This window comes from Corvus cornix, chromosome 17 (assembly GCF_000738735.6).
Source record: "Corvus cornix cornix isolate S_Up_H32 chromosome 17, ASM73873v5, whole genome shotgun sequence".
Taxonomy (NCBI): Eukaryota; Metazoa; Chordata; class Aves; order Passeriformes; family Corvidae; genus Corvus; species Corvus cornix.
The window spans coordinates 8,604,882-8,620,751 of record NC_046346.1 but is presented as its reverse complement, the minus strand read 5'-3'; the positions used below and the strand labels follow the sequence as shown (position 1 = coordinate 8,620,751).

Here is a 15,870-nt window from a genome sequence, read left to right as displayed (position 1 = left end):
AGCAGGGTCGTGTCTTTGGATCTTTTCACCTTGTGTGGGGACAACTGGTGGCCAACCTTCACCCAGGGCGAGGCTGGGGAGTCCCTTGGGGTTGGAGGCCACCATCAGCAATGGTTGGAGCACCAAGCCAGGGATTTTTTAGTTGCACTTGCTTTGCACTAAATGTAAAGGAAAGCAAAACACTGCAGAGGTTTTCTCCCAAAATTTTGGGGGCTGATTTAAAAGTGTGCAAAATTTTGCTCCGTGTCTCTCTCTGCCTTGTTTGTTTTTTTCTTTTCTGCTATCCTAAAATTAGGACCTGGAGGGGACATTCCACTTTCATGCTGAAACAGAAAGTGTTTTGCGTGTTCCCTAGATCTTTTCCAGAACATTTTGAGGCTGTATATGGACTTAGAGAACTGTAAACAATTTTCTGGAAAAACCAAAAATCTCAAGTAGCTTCTGCAAAGCACAAGATACAATTTTAATCTACTTTACAGGGAAGTTGGAAGGGATTAATTAAGCAGTTAATTATTAACCTGAACTTTATGTTAGTGCAAAGTACTGAGTAAATCTATTCATAATAAAGTTATGAGAAGTAATTGCCTTTTAGAACGAGAATCTGAAGAAGGGTCATGCAGAACTACACTGGAAGTGCTGGAGAAAGCTCAAAACCCCTTTTTTCTGTTGTTTTGGAGTTGAGGAAGTTGTACATTGAAGGTGGAATTAGTGACATAGCCTAGCTCAATATTCAAGAGCATCATTCCTACCCACAGGTATCAGCCATTCCTCCTTAGCTTACAAAGTTTTGAAGAACTTTCAACTTTTACTTTCAAAAATAACGGGTTTTTTTTCCTCCAATAGGACTTTCATTTTTCTGTTTTGGCTTTTCTTTTTTTGTTTGTTTTGGACTTTTTTTGGTTGAGTTTTTTTTGTTGTTGTTTTTTGGGGTTTTTTGTTGTTTTGTGGTTTTTTTTGTTGTTTTTTTGGTTTTTTTTGGGGGGGAGTTTTTTTTAAGTTACTTTTTGGTTGGTTTTTGTTGGTTTTTTTTGAGGGGGTTATTTCACTTCAACCTACAGCTTCACCTTTCCCTACCCATTAAATTAAGGCTCTAGCGAGCTGCAGAGGAGTGATGGTACAGAAGAAAAAGAAGGAAAACAGCAGAGATCTCACCCCAACACGCGCCCACAAAGCCAGAGTCCAACGAGGTCCCCCCAACGACCCTGGAGGGATCCCCACCAGCTGCTGCCAGAGCCCTACAGCAAAAAGGCCCCAAAGAAAGTTTTGTGCTCCTTGGTGTAATCCACCAGCTTGATGTCACTCACGTTGACCATCAGCTTGTCTCCCACCTCCAAGGAGACAACAGCGCCCAGATAAATGGGCTGGAACCAACCATTGCTGTTCTCACTGAGGGTCTTGGTGCCCGTCAGCAGCTGGGTGGGCTCGGGGTAGCTGTCGGTGACCTTGGTGATGATCTCGGTGACAGAGTTGGGCTTGGTGCTACTCTCAATGGGCCCTCGGAAGGTGACCTGAGCGTACACGTAGTAGTCCCCAGACACAGGAATCACCAGAGCGTTGCTGGAATAACTCAGGTTGTTCTTGGTGAAGGCCAGGCCTCGCTTGTCTTCCCACTGCAGGATGGGCAGGTGGCTCCCCACGGTGCTGGCCAGGTCCTGCTTCTTCACTGCGGGAGGAAGGGAGAGAGAGAGGAGGGTGGGTGAGTTTGGTCCTGCCAGGGGTGTGGGGGTAACACGAGAGCTCTGCTCCAAAGGGGGAGGAATTTCAGTAAGGTGAGCAAAATGCTGGGGCAGAAATGTTCTTATTTCAGAGCTTGAAAACTGAGCTCAATGGGCTGCAGGACAACTGCCCAGGGGTATTTTCCTAGGTGCCCACAGGGTGTCCAGATCTGAGCTGTCAGGACTGAAACCAAGGATGCTTTAGGAGGACCTTGGCAGTGTGAGCTGGGCTTGGGGGTCCTGGTTGTGGGTCAGACCCCAAAGGATGAGCTGTCCTTCCTCAAGGCTCACTCTCTGGCACTGGGAAGCAATGGAGATTCCCATCGCACCCATTTCCAGAGTGAAAACCCTGTCCTTAAGTGACACCAACACTGGGACAGTTGTACCAGGCTTGTACATAACGGTTGGGACAGCGAGAGGAAACACTAAACCATCCTTTTTTCAGTAGGGGTGGATTGCAATTCTGTTTCTTAGAGAGACACTGCTGTGCTTGCAAAGTGTCCACACAGCTCACCATGATGTGTCACCAAGCACTGAGACACTTGAACTTCACTTCCTGCCAAGCTGCTTCTGAAGGGGGTGGGGGTTTCTCAGCCCTTGTCTTGAGCTCCTCCTCCTGAGTGCTCTCAAGGACATCTTTTGCAGAATTGCTTTTGGTTTACCAGGGTCATTGGATTTCAGCAAAAACCCCAAAGACCCCACTGTGCTTCAAGAGGTCCAATTCCAAAGCAACACATTATATTTTAAACCATTTTTATCTCTCTCTTTCCCTTGTTTCTTTCTTTAATGCTTTTTCTGGAACAAAATACTTAAGCTTAGAGTCAGCCTCAACATTCCTCCAGACTTTTTTCACCCCAATCTTGTGGTTACAAGCAGAGCTCCATTCCCTCCATCAGTCTGATCTAAGCTGAGGACGCTCCCCAGGCTGCAGAGGGAAAATCAGGGAATTTCTGCCCTATTCCTTTCATCTCCCACCACTTTGATTTCTCACACACAACAGACAGGAGAATAAACCCCAGCCCTTGCACGTTTTTCTGCAGGGAAGCGAGAGTTGTCTCCGCTCTTTACTGACTGCCACATAAAATTGTTGTGCTCAAGCAGCAGCAGTGGGAAGAAGAGAATAAAACCCGTGAGGATTCTGTCAGGTATTCATATGAACCTGGAAAATGAATGATGAATGCTGAGAAAAGACTGAGGGGACGGAGTTCTAGGAGCTGAGACCTTTTCAAGGAGCTTGTGTTAATGTTTAAAGTTGATTTGGATTCAGTATTTGGGGAAGGGGGGTGTGTGCATGGGAAGGGTGGCAAACGGAATGAAGGTGAGGGAAGGCTTTGAAATTCCCTTGGCAATAACCTTCAGGTTTATCCTGGGTGAAATGAGATTCAGAAAAAGGAATGTGCTCGTCTCCCAGTGGCATCTGCTTCCCTCTTTTCCAGCAATAAATAATCCATGAGAAGGCAGGAAGGTGTTAGGAGTGCAATTCCTTTAACATTCTCTGAGCAGCACAACAAAATAATGGCCTTTTTCATGTTAGTGCTGCTGAAGTACCAAATCCTTCTGATGTTTTCCCAGGAGGCAAAGTGGATGAGGGGAGTATTTCTGGGAAGGGGAAGCCAGACAGGGATTGTGGCAGCAAGGAAAGATAAATTACAGAAGTATGATAAGGTTTGAGACAATGGAGCTTGATACAGAGAGGGGAATAAAAGAAAGTGAAAGTGCTCCTGGGCTGCCTTCACCCTCATCCACCTCTCAGGTTAGGGACTGGTCTGAATCCTGGGAAAAGCTCAGGTAGCTTTGGATCACTCCAAAGATTTGCAAGAGCTTGGAGCAACACGTCTCAGAGAGCAGAGGAAATCTTGTTTGAGATGGGAAGGATGAGGAAAGATCAAAGTATTTCCAGAAAATGTCCTGGGCTCTTTTCCATCTCTGGAATTTTGGGGGGAACTTGAAGAGAAGCTGCCTGTGAAATGTTCTTTTCTTGTAGAATGACACACTTAAAATGTCAATGACAATTCCTCAATGAATTTTTATATTAGTTAAAAAATATATTTTATTAGCTATAGAATATGATAAGATCTCCAATGAACTACATGACTTCCTGACTTCTAGAATTAGTCAAGTTTCACAGCTTTAACCTCCCTTTTAGGATGAATCTCTCTCTATTGATGCTCTCTATTTTCAAGTTAATTAATTTTCCCCGTGCTTTCAATAACAGTCAGGAGGAAAAAAAAAAAGAACGTTCAAGTGCCTTTCAGTGCAGCACAGCTGCTTTTCTAGAAGTAACTGTACTTTGTACTTGTCATTTATTTATTTATTTCCTAAATTCTGGAGCTCTACTTCCTGCAAATACACCTAGGATGTTAATTCCTGAAGTAATTAAAATCTGCTTTTAATAAAGGCTTCATTGCCACAGTTCCTTCCACTTTCCCACACACTACAAATTCCTGGCATCCCTTAACTCTCCTGTCCCCAAAGCCCTTTTGGTTCAGTCCCTTGCTGGAGAATCCCTGTTGCTTGTCAGGTTTGGGGTACATTTTGTGCTGAATTTGTGGGGTTTCTGCAATTCTTAGCACCAGTGGGAGAGCCTAATCCTGAACTCTGAGTCTCAGCAAGAGATTGGAGCCTGTAGGGTGCAAGGTCCTGTGTCTGCAGGGTCTCTGGTGCTCAAGTTCGTGCCCTGAGGATTTAATAAAGGTAATTTGAAAGCAGAAAAGATGCTCTGCCCAAATTTAGAGGTGGATTTGGGACCACTGCAGCACAAGGAGCACGAGCCAGGTCCTGCAACACTGGTCATCCACTGTGCCACAGGTGAAAAGAAGGAACAGGCACTGCTCTGCAGCCTGACCCCAAATCCAACCAAATAAGTGGAGAGGGGATGATGGCAGGGCAAGGAGAAGCCCCAAATAAACACTAATGCACAGGAGGAAACGGGGATGGAGCAAAGGCTGAGCTGGGTATTGGCACATCTCAATAGGTAAAGTCATCAGGGAGGGGAGAGCTTGATGCCAGTTTGGATAAATAAAAATTCTCAGCATGAGTTAAAAAGGCCAAGAGCAGCTGGGAGATTTATCATAAAGGAACAGACACCAAAACATGGAGTTATTCTGCTGCTGCCAATTAATCAGTGCATTCCCAAAGAACTCTGGCTAATTCCCATTCCTCTCACTCCTCTGCTCTCACCTTCACAATATATGTGCCTAAAACTAGAAGAAGACAGAACAAAGGTGTGGAAGAGATTTCCTACAATTTAGGATTTGTAGTCTGCCACCTTCACTTTGAAAAAGGCACCTGAGGTGGGGGAATGTAACAAAGATCAGGAGAATAATTATTCCTTCTACACTTTCTATGCACAAGTCGTGGTTTCTGAGAAGACAAAACCAGGGTGGAACCCAAGAAATGATTTTGCACGGGGTTGAAAATAACAGGAAATATTTTCTGCCTGCAAAGTGCTTGGAAACTCCCTGCCACAGGGAGAAGCACCAGGAATATGTTCAGGCTTAAAACAAGGGTCAAAGATAATCCATAGATATTGGGTTCCTTGATGACTACACAGCACAGCACAGCACAGCAAGGAGAGAAAAAATTCCCTTAACTTTCCCCTTTTCTTGCCCCTTTCTATGGCCAACAGTGACTGGCCCCAGCAGAATGCCAAAGAGGATGGGCACAGTGGCCTGGGAATGATGGCAAAGGAATTTTTGTAAATATGGGGGCTGAGGAAATTCGGAGAAAACTGTTAGGTGTTTCCCTGTGGCCACTGGGCTTTTGTGCAGCCCAGGGAAGTTCCCACCAGCAGAGCAGAGCTTTGGCTGCTCCTCTGAGTTACTGGAGCCTCTGGATCTCTCTGCCATGGGGCACTTGGGAAAACAAAACCTTCCAGGAGCAGACACTGTCCTCTTGCTCTTTAAAACGTGCACTTAAGCAAAGATGTGATTTTGGACAAGGACAGGTCAGTTTTGGAGCTCCAGAAACCCCTGTGCCCAAGGGAAAGGCACCAAGGATGTGCATCAGGGAAGGAAACTCTGCTGGGAAATACATTAGCCCTGAGCTGAAGATTGATTGAACCCTGGAGGTGGATTTTGATTGAGCTCTGCAGGAGGATTTGAGAGAATCGCCCCGGCACTTCCTGCATTTCTCAAGTTACAAAGTGCACCCTGGGGCAACACTCGAGGCACTGGGGAGGCCTCTGCAGTGAGCTGTACTTTGGGGAGGGATAAATGGCATCAGGCCAGCTGGAAAACGCTTTGGCACTCACTCCATCCACACTGGAGCCACACAGGAGCTTTTCTCTGGGAATACCTCAAATTTTCTGCGTGGGTGGAGCTGGCGAGGGTGGGGGATGTCTCAGGGCAGTGTCCTTGGTGTAGTGACGACTTCAAGGCTGAGGTGGTGAGACAGGGACCTTGGAGATGCTGGCACCCCCTGGAAAGGCATGGGAGCCTCTTGGAAAGGCCTGGAAGCCTCTTGGAAAGGCCTGGCAGCCCACCCTGTGACAGGACTTTGTGACAGCACCTTCCTACCACAACATAAAGGCCTGGAGGGCTCAGCTTGGCATTACCCTTCCCCTGCTTGCTCTGAAATGTGTCAGAGATGATCTCACTGAAAACATGGGGGGTTGGATGGGAATATGCTGTGTGTGGCCTGAGTCAGGCCTTGTTGAAAAATAAAATAAAACTGGCCTGATTTGACCTGATTTTGCTCCAAAACTTGTAATTCTTGCAAATTCACTTCTCCACGAGGGCTCACTTGAGCTCCTTCCCCTGCCTTTTCTGGAGGATTCAGCAGATCACTGAGACAGCAGGCATCTATTTCAGTTCTGTTACAAAAGCTGGTCACTCAATAAAGCAAACAGCTTGGAAAAGTGGTGACATTTCTGTCCTGCCTCCTTAGTGGGCCCTTTTCTACAGACACAATGCCCTCAAATCTGGCGTGGCCAACAAGGCAAAGCTGAGTATTATGTTCTCCATGTTCTGCTCCTGTCAGATCCACGTGGGCAAAGGTTATTGAACCACAACATCTGCTGTAAAAACGCTTCAGTTTTGAACAAGAATTACCTGTCAGGTGAGCTCGTGGCTTCTCTGCGCTGGAAAGTGTGTCTGTAACTGAGGGAAAAGGGAAAAAAAATGGTGTGAGGATGTTTGCTGCTGTTCAATAATAAAATCACAGAATGTCCTGAGCTGGAAGGAACCCACAGGGATCATGCAGTGCAGCCCCAGCCCTGCACAGATCCCCCAACAACCCCACCCTGGGCATCCCTGGCAGCGCTGTCCAAACGCTCCTGGAGCTCTGGCAGCCTCGGGGCCGTGCCCATTCCCTGGGGAGCCTGGGCAGTGCCCAGCACCCTCTGGGGGAAGAACTTATTCCTAAGTCAACAAAACGTGAGTGGTGGTTGATGCCTGTGAGGAAATGTGTGCACGCCCTCTCCATTTCTGCAGAGGTCTGAGACAGGAGTTATTTGCTGGGATCCCTTGTTACCCCTGAGGTAATAAACTGCAAACGAGGAAGTTTTGGAATCCCATGAGGATTTTTTGCCTTTTCTTTTATACCCCTGTTGTACCTTTCTGCAACTTCTGTATTCCTGGTGCTTTTTCCCTGCATTCTTGGACTTAAGTTTGTCAGGCTAGGAGACTGAACATTTTAGAGGCTTTGTGGCTGGGGATCGGTGTGCCCTGGACCCCAGGGTCCCCTCCAGAGCGCATTCTGTGAGCTAGGATGGAGCCATCCCGGGGGGACGCTCCTTGAGGGACTTGCTCGGGCCTCTCATTGGGGAATCTTTGATGGATGTGCTAATTGGTGGAACCTATGGTGTCATACCCGATCTTTTGGGATATACTCGGCGGGGTGCATTTTGATGCATATGACCTGGCCGTGTGCACCTAAGGATCCTTACAATAAATACCAAGGTAAAATCCCTTTTCCCCTTCTAACCGTGTCTGACTCTTGATTTTAAGACCAGGAAAAGGCATCAGTCAGAGCTGCTGCAGCACCAACAGGGCGCATTGTGGCTGCGTCCTAAACTGCTGGAGGGTGAACAGAGGGGAAATGTGAGGAGCAGGGGCTCCCAAATCCCTGCTTTCGCTTGTTCAGGGAGCCCCAGTGACCCTGCAGGGCTGTGGGGGAAGCCGGTGCTTGCACAGCTTTCACAGCTCTGCGGTTAAAAATGCTCCCTTTTCACTCTCTTACCTCCCTGCATCTTCTGAGCCGGGTTTGCCTCTGTGCGCCCTGGCAGGTTTGTCTCGGCAGGGATGGGGTGGTGAGGGCAGAGGGGAGGTGGGGAGGTGTGTGCTGGGACTGCAGCACCCACAGGGGCCAGCGTGGGGGAAAGGGTGGCAAACTCACCGGCAGCTACTGCTCGTTGCTTCAGAAAGTGAGAGCCCCTCTCCTCTGTGACCTGCAGGGGAGAGTTACAGGCAGTCAGCTCAGGGTGCCCAGTACCCCGCAGAGGGGGTTGTGTGAGTTATCCCAGAACATGGAACACGCGGCAGGGACATCAGTGAGCTCAGCTGGAGCTTTTCGGCAAAAAGGTGAGTCCTGACAAGTCTTTGCTTCACTGTGAAAGGAATGAGAGGGATTTGCCTTTACAAACAAACTGTGGGCCTGCTGAGAGATAAAGCCAGATACTGAGAGGTGAAAGAAGCAATGGGAGGAACCATAAATTCCATAGGAATTCCACTGATTGGCACAGACTGTTACTCACCTAAGGCCGTGCTAAATCCCTGGATTTAGAGAAAAGAACAGAGATACAAGGAAGAAGAAAAGGAGGGCAGGTACACATTAGAAGGGGGTCTGTATTAGGCGATTTGGGAAGTCTGTACCTCTCAATACCTCAGCCAATGGGGAAAGAGAGAGGGAAATGCTGCTGGGAAATTGGGATAAATAGGTGGCTGTGTCCTCCAACAACTTGAGAGACCCCACGGGAATGCCCCATGGCCTCTCCCTTTATTCAAATAAAGTAACAGGACTCCTCTGTCTCTATTTTGGACATAAACCTCTGGTGTTTGTGGATTAATTTTCCTGACAACTGCAAGACATTTCTGCTGTTGGTTTGGAACTGCCTTCATCTCCGAAAGGATTCCAGGACCCTGGGGGAGGTTGTGTTAAACTCTGCAGCTGGACAAGCCCTTGGCATAACCGGGAGGGCAGTGGCAGAGTGGCCAGTGGGAATCAGCCATGCGTGGGATGGTGACACCATCCAGCACTGCCAGAGCCCCTCTGCTGCCTGGAGCCTCTCCTGCCCCCCGATCCATGCAGAGCAAGCAGAGCAAAGGGAGTGATTCTCCTCAAGGCAGGGCAGGTCTGAGCCTTTACAGGAGCAAAGGTTCACCCACACCACCAGCTCGGAGCCTGGAAGTGTCCAGGAGAAACCACCACCAGACTGGAATTATTCATTCAAGATGCATCGTACCATGACACAGAGAGAAAACTGGTGGCCCACACGTGCTGCTGTAATGACATAACTTGTCCTGCTTTTCCCTTGAAGGGACATTTCCAGTGGAAGAGGTGACTCTGCATCCCTTCAGAGAGCAGAGACTGAGGTGGATCAGCTCCACCTGCTTTTTGTCCTGCACCCGTCTCATTCCAGACTAAGCCTGTTCCTTAGGTCTGTCTGGAATTTTGGGTGACTTCCTGGGGGGACAGGAGCTGAGCAGGTCTGAGAGAGCAGCTGGCAGTGGCTGAGCGCTGCTGCTCTGAGCTTGCACTGGGGAAGGCTCATCCTTCCTCTCCCCTGGAATTCCATTCTGGAGCTGAACGCTCCCATTCCCCTCGGGCAGGACATGGCCCTGGGCCCTGCCAAGTGCTGCTGCCCTGAGGGCGAGTGGTTCAGAGGGACTGTGCCTGTCACACGCCTGCCCTGCCGGGGCTGTGCCTCCTGAGTCACCAAAAATATACTGAATAAACTGAATAAAGTGCCCCTGGTCATCTCCTAGAGAAGGATTTGAGGCACTTTGTCCAATAAAAGGCTGAAACAATATTAATATGTAGATGCTGAAGCTGTCTCCTGCCGGCTGTGCCTCACACAGCTTCAAACACCGCAGGAGAAGGAGAAAATAGATCATTTATATTGTCTGGGGAAGGAGAATGTTTGCGGAAGGAGAGTCTGCCTGCCTGGATTTGGGGACTGCTGGCTGCTCCAGTAAACCCAAAGATAGTTTAATGTTTTACTGGAAGTAAACATCCGTGGGCTCCTGCAGAACACAGCCATTTCTAAAATAGCTGCTCCAGTGTGTTGGGAAAAAATGGAGAAGGAAAACTGTAGGGAAAATTCTCCTTCCCCCTCCCCCCTTGCCCACCTGTACACAAATGCCCAGCCCCAGCAGCCTCCTGGAAGAGATTGGTGTGAAATTCCAGAGTGGGGCTGAGGGAAAATTGGTGCTGTGCTGTCCAGGAGATTTCCGAGCCTTTCATTATGTGTAAGGACTTTCACAGTCCTGCTTTCTGCAGTGACTAACCACGACTGCCCCGGTGAAGTGACACAGTCAGACTTTGTCCCTGCCCCGGTGGGAAGCACGAGGTCAGAATTAAGGATTTCCCTCACACTCCCCTTGCTTTCAACCCTGAGTATTCACCTAGGAGTAAATTTACACACTGCTTGTGTGACATTCCCTACATATTTACCAAGTGACTAATTCTCTTATTTCCCAAATGATCCCATTCTCTAACGATTCTACAGCCAGCTAAAAAATTAGTCCCAAACCTACATTTAAGGATGTAACTTCTGCAGAACGGTTTACATACTTGAAGCCCAATTTCTGCTGAAGTTCCTTGTTTAAACTTGGATGTTGCAATCCAAACAAGAGGTGGCAGGAAAATGGGAAAGAGAGCAAGAAGAATTCTGCTTCTTTGTAAAAGATAAAAAAAAAAGGTGTTTTTTTTAAACCTAAATGTACTTATTTCCTAAGAAAGCCAGATGGAAACAAGATGCTGAAGGACAGAGTGATGCAGCAGAGGTGCTGAAGGACAGAGTGCTGCAGCAGATACAGCAGGGGGATAGAGCAAGGTGTGAAATCATTCTGTTGCTTGGCAAAGGTGTTGCTGTTCTTTTTTTCCCCCTAATTGTGCTATTTGATAAGAGTATAAATATAAATCTCCTCTAGAAAATGTTTTAGTGGCAGACAATGCTGCATAATGACCAGGTGTCAGTAATGCTTGTCCTGAACAGGCACAGATGTTGTGCACGGATGGGGAGGGAGAACTGAGCAGCACGAGACAGCAGAGAGAACATTTACACAATTAGAGCTTTTCTCTCTTTTCCCTTTCTTGCTCAGCTGTGATTCTGAAAAGTTCACAGCTTCAGTTTTCCCTTTGGCTACTGTGGAGAGCCCAACCACTGGGTGATGCTGAAAATCCCACCCTGAGCTGACTCACAGGTATTTGGACAGGCAGCTCTAATTGCCCTGGGGATTGCTGTGTGCAGGACATTTCTGGATGGTTCTGGTACCAAAAACGTCCAAAAGCCCCAGTGCGTTTATATCCAGACAGTGCTACACTCAAAAAGAAGGGCTGATATCCAATGGGCATGGGAAGAGCAGCTGGCACTGCAGGCAGAGGGATTGATAAACAAAATATCCCCAGCTCCTCCATCCACTCCATTGTCAGCACCATTTCACAGGGAGGGTCTCTGCAGGTCATGGCCAGTACAGAAACCCAAATTTTTCTAACTCCAGAGATGCTGCATGGTCTGGGCCAGGAATTTTTGGTAGGAACGTGGCCTGTACCACTAAAAACTGGCTTCAATAAGAACATTTTGCTGCCTGGTGGAAGCCTGTACCCAAGGCATGTGCTCACAAGGAACATTTGCATCCAGCAGCAGTGGCCAGGCAGGGATTTAACTGGTGCTGGCTTTGGAAGCAGAATCCCAACACCTGGGCCCATCCAGCTGTGCTTGCTGCTCCTCCCCAGGGATTTCTCCTTCCCCAAAGATCAGGAAGCCTTTTGAGGTTCTTCTCCTTCCTTTATGAGCAGGCCATGAGGGCAGCTCTTTCCTGGGATTTGTTGCCAGCTTTCTGGCTTCATCCTTTGGGGCAGGATCCAGGTGGAGTCTCTGGGATTTTCAAGTTCCTCCTGCTCTGCACCAGGTCCCTTCTCCATTGCCAGGCTGCCAAGGCACAGCCAGGGCACACAGGGGCATGTCCAACCCTTTGGAATTCCCATCTGGAACTCCTCTTCATGCTCCTTGTGGCCCTGACATGCCAAGAATGCCATGAAAGAGAAACCCAAATACCAACTTCTCCAGGCCACAGGACTTGATGCTCTGCTGAGTGGGATGCTGAGGCAGCCTGAGCTGCTGTCCTGTGCCATCCCAGTGATGGTTTTGGGAACTCAGACTGAAACTTGGCTTGCCTTTGAGGAAGGATGGCCCTTCCTCTGGCAGGGCACCACTATGGCCTTTATACAGATTTCTTGCTAATAACACAAGCCATGTGTCGTGGTTTGAAGAACTCTCCTCGCTCTGGACTGAAGCACAAAAGAAAGTGATTTCTCTTTCCCAAAGGAGCAGTGGAGTGAGCCTGGAAGGTGTCCAGGAGAAACCACCACCAGACTGGAATTATTCATTCAAGATGCATCGTACCATGACACAGAGAGAAAACTGGTGGCCCACTCGTGTTGCTGTAATGACATAACTTGTCCTGCTTTTCCCTTGAAGGGACATTTCCAGTGGAAGAGGTGACTCTGCATCCCTTCAGAGGCACCAGGTGACACCACGTGCACCCGCAGCGAGGCAGGGATGAGCAAAGCGCCTCACCCCGTGGGCAGCGTGCCCAGGGTCACACCCCTGTTGCACAAACCTTCCCGGGCTTCCCTTCTCCTCTTTGCTCCAGGAAGGACGCGCTCAGGAATTTACTCCATCTGCTCCTCACCTGCTGAGCCCCTCCCTCCTCCCAGGACTGTCGCCAGAGCGTGAGAAGGTGACAATTGTGTGTGGGCTGAGCTCTGTGGGGCAACCAGAGGACTCTGCCCGTGGGCTGCAAGGGTCAGGAGGCCAATACTCATTTGGGGCAAGCTCAGGGCAGCCCACTCATCCCAGTATGCCCAGGGCACCCACACCCCAAAACCAGTGCCCCAAAGAGCTCTGCCACACAAGTCGGGTCCCAGAAGTCCTCCTCTGAGCTGTCAATGGGGCACATGAGGACGGAGTCATTTAGTAAACTTCGAATGCAGAAGGAAATGCAAAAGACATTTTCCTGCGAGCTTTCATGCCCAGAAACATTCCCAGGGACTGAACCGCCCCGAACCTGCAGGCTCCTTGGGCACACATCTCCCTGGGGAACTCAGAGCAAGGCACCCGGGCAGACACATCCACCCCTCTGCGCTGTCCCGCCGGACAACACCGACGGCACAGAGAGCAGCAGGGTGAATGAAAAATCGGGAACAGGCAGGGCCCAGCCGAGGTGCAGCCCCTCCCACGGCACCCCGGGCACCTGGCCAGCCCCGATGACTTTCCTCTTTCTCCCCGGGACTCGCAGAGGTTGTAACTCCTCTGATCACCTCGTTACATCCCTGTGGAAACATTACGTGCTGCTAATAGGGAACAGGAGCACGGAAGAGGTTGTGTAACTCCTCTGATCACCTCGTTACATCCCTGTGGAAACATTACGTGCTGCTAATAGGGAACAGGAGCACGGAAGAGGTTGTATAACTCCTCTGATCACCTCGTTACATCACTGTGGAAACATTACGTGCTGCTGGTTGGGAGCATGAGCACAGCAATGCACACTGGTGTTGCAATTCCGATGGATTACGTTGCGCTTTTCCTCGTAAGAAGCCAAACCCACTCATAAAAATGCTTTTCTCTGCTAACCCTGCCAATAGGATCACAAGCCATTGGATGGATTAAACAAGTTAACATTTGATTATTCTTTCACTCCAAGATTGTTTCAAGACTGAACTCTCATGGGACACAAACCCAGAGCAGCAGCAGACAATCCCCAAAACACCTTTTTTTAGTGTCTTTTACCCCTAATCTCGAGTAGCACCCAGCTTTCCAAGCTCCTCCACCTTCAGCCTCTGCTCTGCCGTAATTCCACACTTCTGGAACTGAGGGTCCCTGAATCCTCTCAGAACGTGCCCAGCCCTTGAGGAAAGCTGTGCTCTGGCACCTGCAGGTAGGACAGCCTGGGTTTCTAGAGCTGGGCTCGACAGCAGTGACAGGGTCAGGGCAGCATCACCCCTCATACACTCAAGGAATGGCCAGATTTAACAGCCTGAGAAGCTTCACAGAGGTAGAACCAGGTACCACAGAGGATGCTGTACCCTGCACTCGGCATCACTCGGGCAGCGCAGCCTCGGGGTCACCCAGGGGCCAGCACCTCCCTAAACACCCCTGGGCTAAACGTGAGCCAGGTGACAAACCTGCCTCCGAGGCCACTGAAAAGCCAAGCCCCCTTTCTCAGGCCCTTCCTCGCTGATTAACTCGGGAATTGCAGACCTGAAGCTAAAATTCAAAGCTTATTTCTCCAGACCTAGAACATGGGGCATTCCTGCCGAATGCACAGCCTCCCATGGGAATCGGCACTTGCAGGAGGAATGGAGCATCGTGGAACGGGGTTACAAGCAGCACAGCACAAGTTTGTAGGGCTGGGAGCAAAGTGAGTGCAGCTGTTTGGCAAAGGAGAAGAGCTGAGATGATCCCTAGGTCTAGAGAAAGTTTTAATGGGGAGTGAAAAACAGGATAGAAAACTTAGGGTCTGACTCCCTTAATTGTCTCAAATCAGATCTCTGCAGAAGTTTGCATTAATGATAATTAATAATCCACCAGAGCTGTAGCTGTCAGCCCAGGGACGGGTGACTGACCCACTGGCATCAGCAGATCTTCCTGAAATCAGACACTGGGAGGGGAAACCGCAGATTTAAGCCAAAAGAAGGGAGGAAAGTATGCCAAAAATCTGGCAGAAATCAGTGCACAGACACTGATTCCCACCAACCAGTGATTTTTTTAAGCATTCCCTGCAGCACAGCAAGAAAAGTTTTCGAGTCATGTACTCTACTTGTGACCTCAGTGAAAGTAAGGAACAGTTAGTTAAAAAGAACGAGCAACCATCAGGTTTATCCTCGGCGTAAGCAAGAAGGAATGTAACAGCGAGTCTCTTAAACACGGTAAGTTCGTCACGAGGATTCAAAGAGCTCCACAAAGGCTCCGTTTGGAGGCGCGGGACAGGACTCAGGTGCGTCCGTGCCTTACCTGGCTGCCACAGGAGCTGGGCGCTCGCAGGTTCCCGATCAGCAGGTAAGCGGTGGGCAGCATGAGCAGCAGCACCGCGAGCAGGCACAGCAGCAGCGCGCACCGTATCCTCCTCAAATCCTTGCGGAGGTGCATCCCGGCGCTTTGGCCGATGCCGGGAGCCGCAGCCTCCGGGCCGATCTCCACCACACGCCCCATGGCAGCAGCGCCGGGCTCGTTCTCCGAGAGAGCCGGGCACTGCCAATCCTCTTGTGGTGCCTGGCCTGCATGGAGACCCCCATTAAATAAGAGCTGCCCCGAGTGTGGGAAGGCACCGCCACACACACACACCCTCCCTCCCTCCCGAGGAATGCACCGCCTACAATAGAAACCCGGCAGGGAGAGCGGGAGCACCGCGCTCCCCGCGCTGCCCGGGGCCGGCTCCTGCCTCCCGACGGCTTTGCCTCCCCCCTCTCGGTGCAGAAGGAAGCCAGGAAAGTCCCAGTGGGTGGAACCAGGATGAACCCCGCTGCTGGGCTGGATAAGCTCGCAGGCTTTTCCGCGTGGCACGGGGAACATGAAACCAATGGGAGTGAAAGTGAGAAGCAGGGGGGGAGAGAGGCAGAGGCAAGCAGAGCCCGGCAGTTTCTTCTTTCCCAGAGAAAGGGGAAGAGGCTTTTGGGGAAGGTGAGACGATATGAAGCAAGTGACCCCAAAGAAGGGGTCCGGTTCTCTGAAGTGTTGCTTCATCCCTCCTTTCTAGCAGAATTCACAAGAGGCTGCCCGTTGCTCAACGTTGCATCTTTTGCACCAAACCGTCAGGGCTTAGGCCCCAAATCGGAAGTTTGTCTGCTCTGGGGCTCATCTTCTCCCAAATGACCTTAATTAAAAACCTTAACAAAAAAATTGTGCTGTCACAGGAGTCTGTTATTGCTACTTGGAAAAGTGTGATTTTGGAATAACGATGTCAATCTTACTTGACTGACAGCTTCTATCCCC

The 15,870-nt window shown here is 49.6% G+C and overlaps 1 protein-coding gene across 1 annotated transcript; it reads right to left on the bottom strand.

Annotated features, from left to right (window-relative positions):
* Positions 1-969: 969 nt before the first annotated feature.
* Positions 970-15,499, bottom strand: TNFSF15 (TNF superfamily member 15). Its single transcript, XM_039561996.1, has 4 exons — positions 14,893-15,499; positions 8,052-8,103; positions 6,767-6,814; positions 970-1,663 (listed from the first exon to the last, which is right to left on the bottom strand). Exons 1-4 carry the CDS (start codon positions 15,448-15,450, stop codon positions 1,236-1,238), a joined length of 1,086 nt encoding a protein of 361 aa, XP_039417930.1. The 5' UTR covers positions 15,451-15,499; the 3' UTR covers positions 970-1,235.
* Between the last annotated feature and the right edge of the window lie 371 nt (positions 15,500-15,870).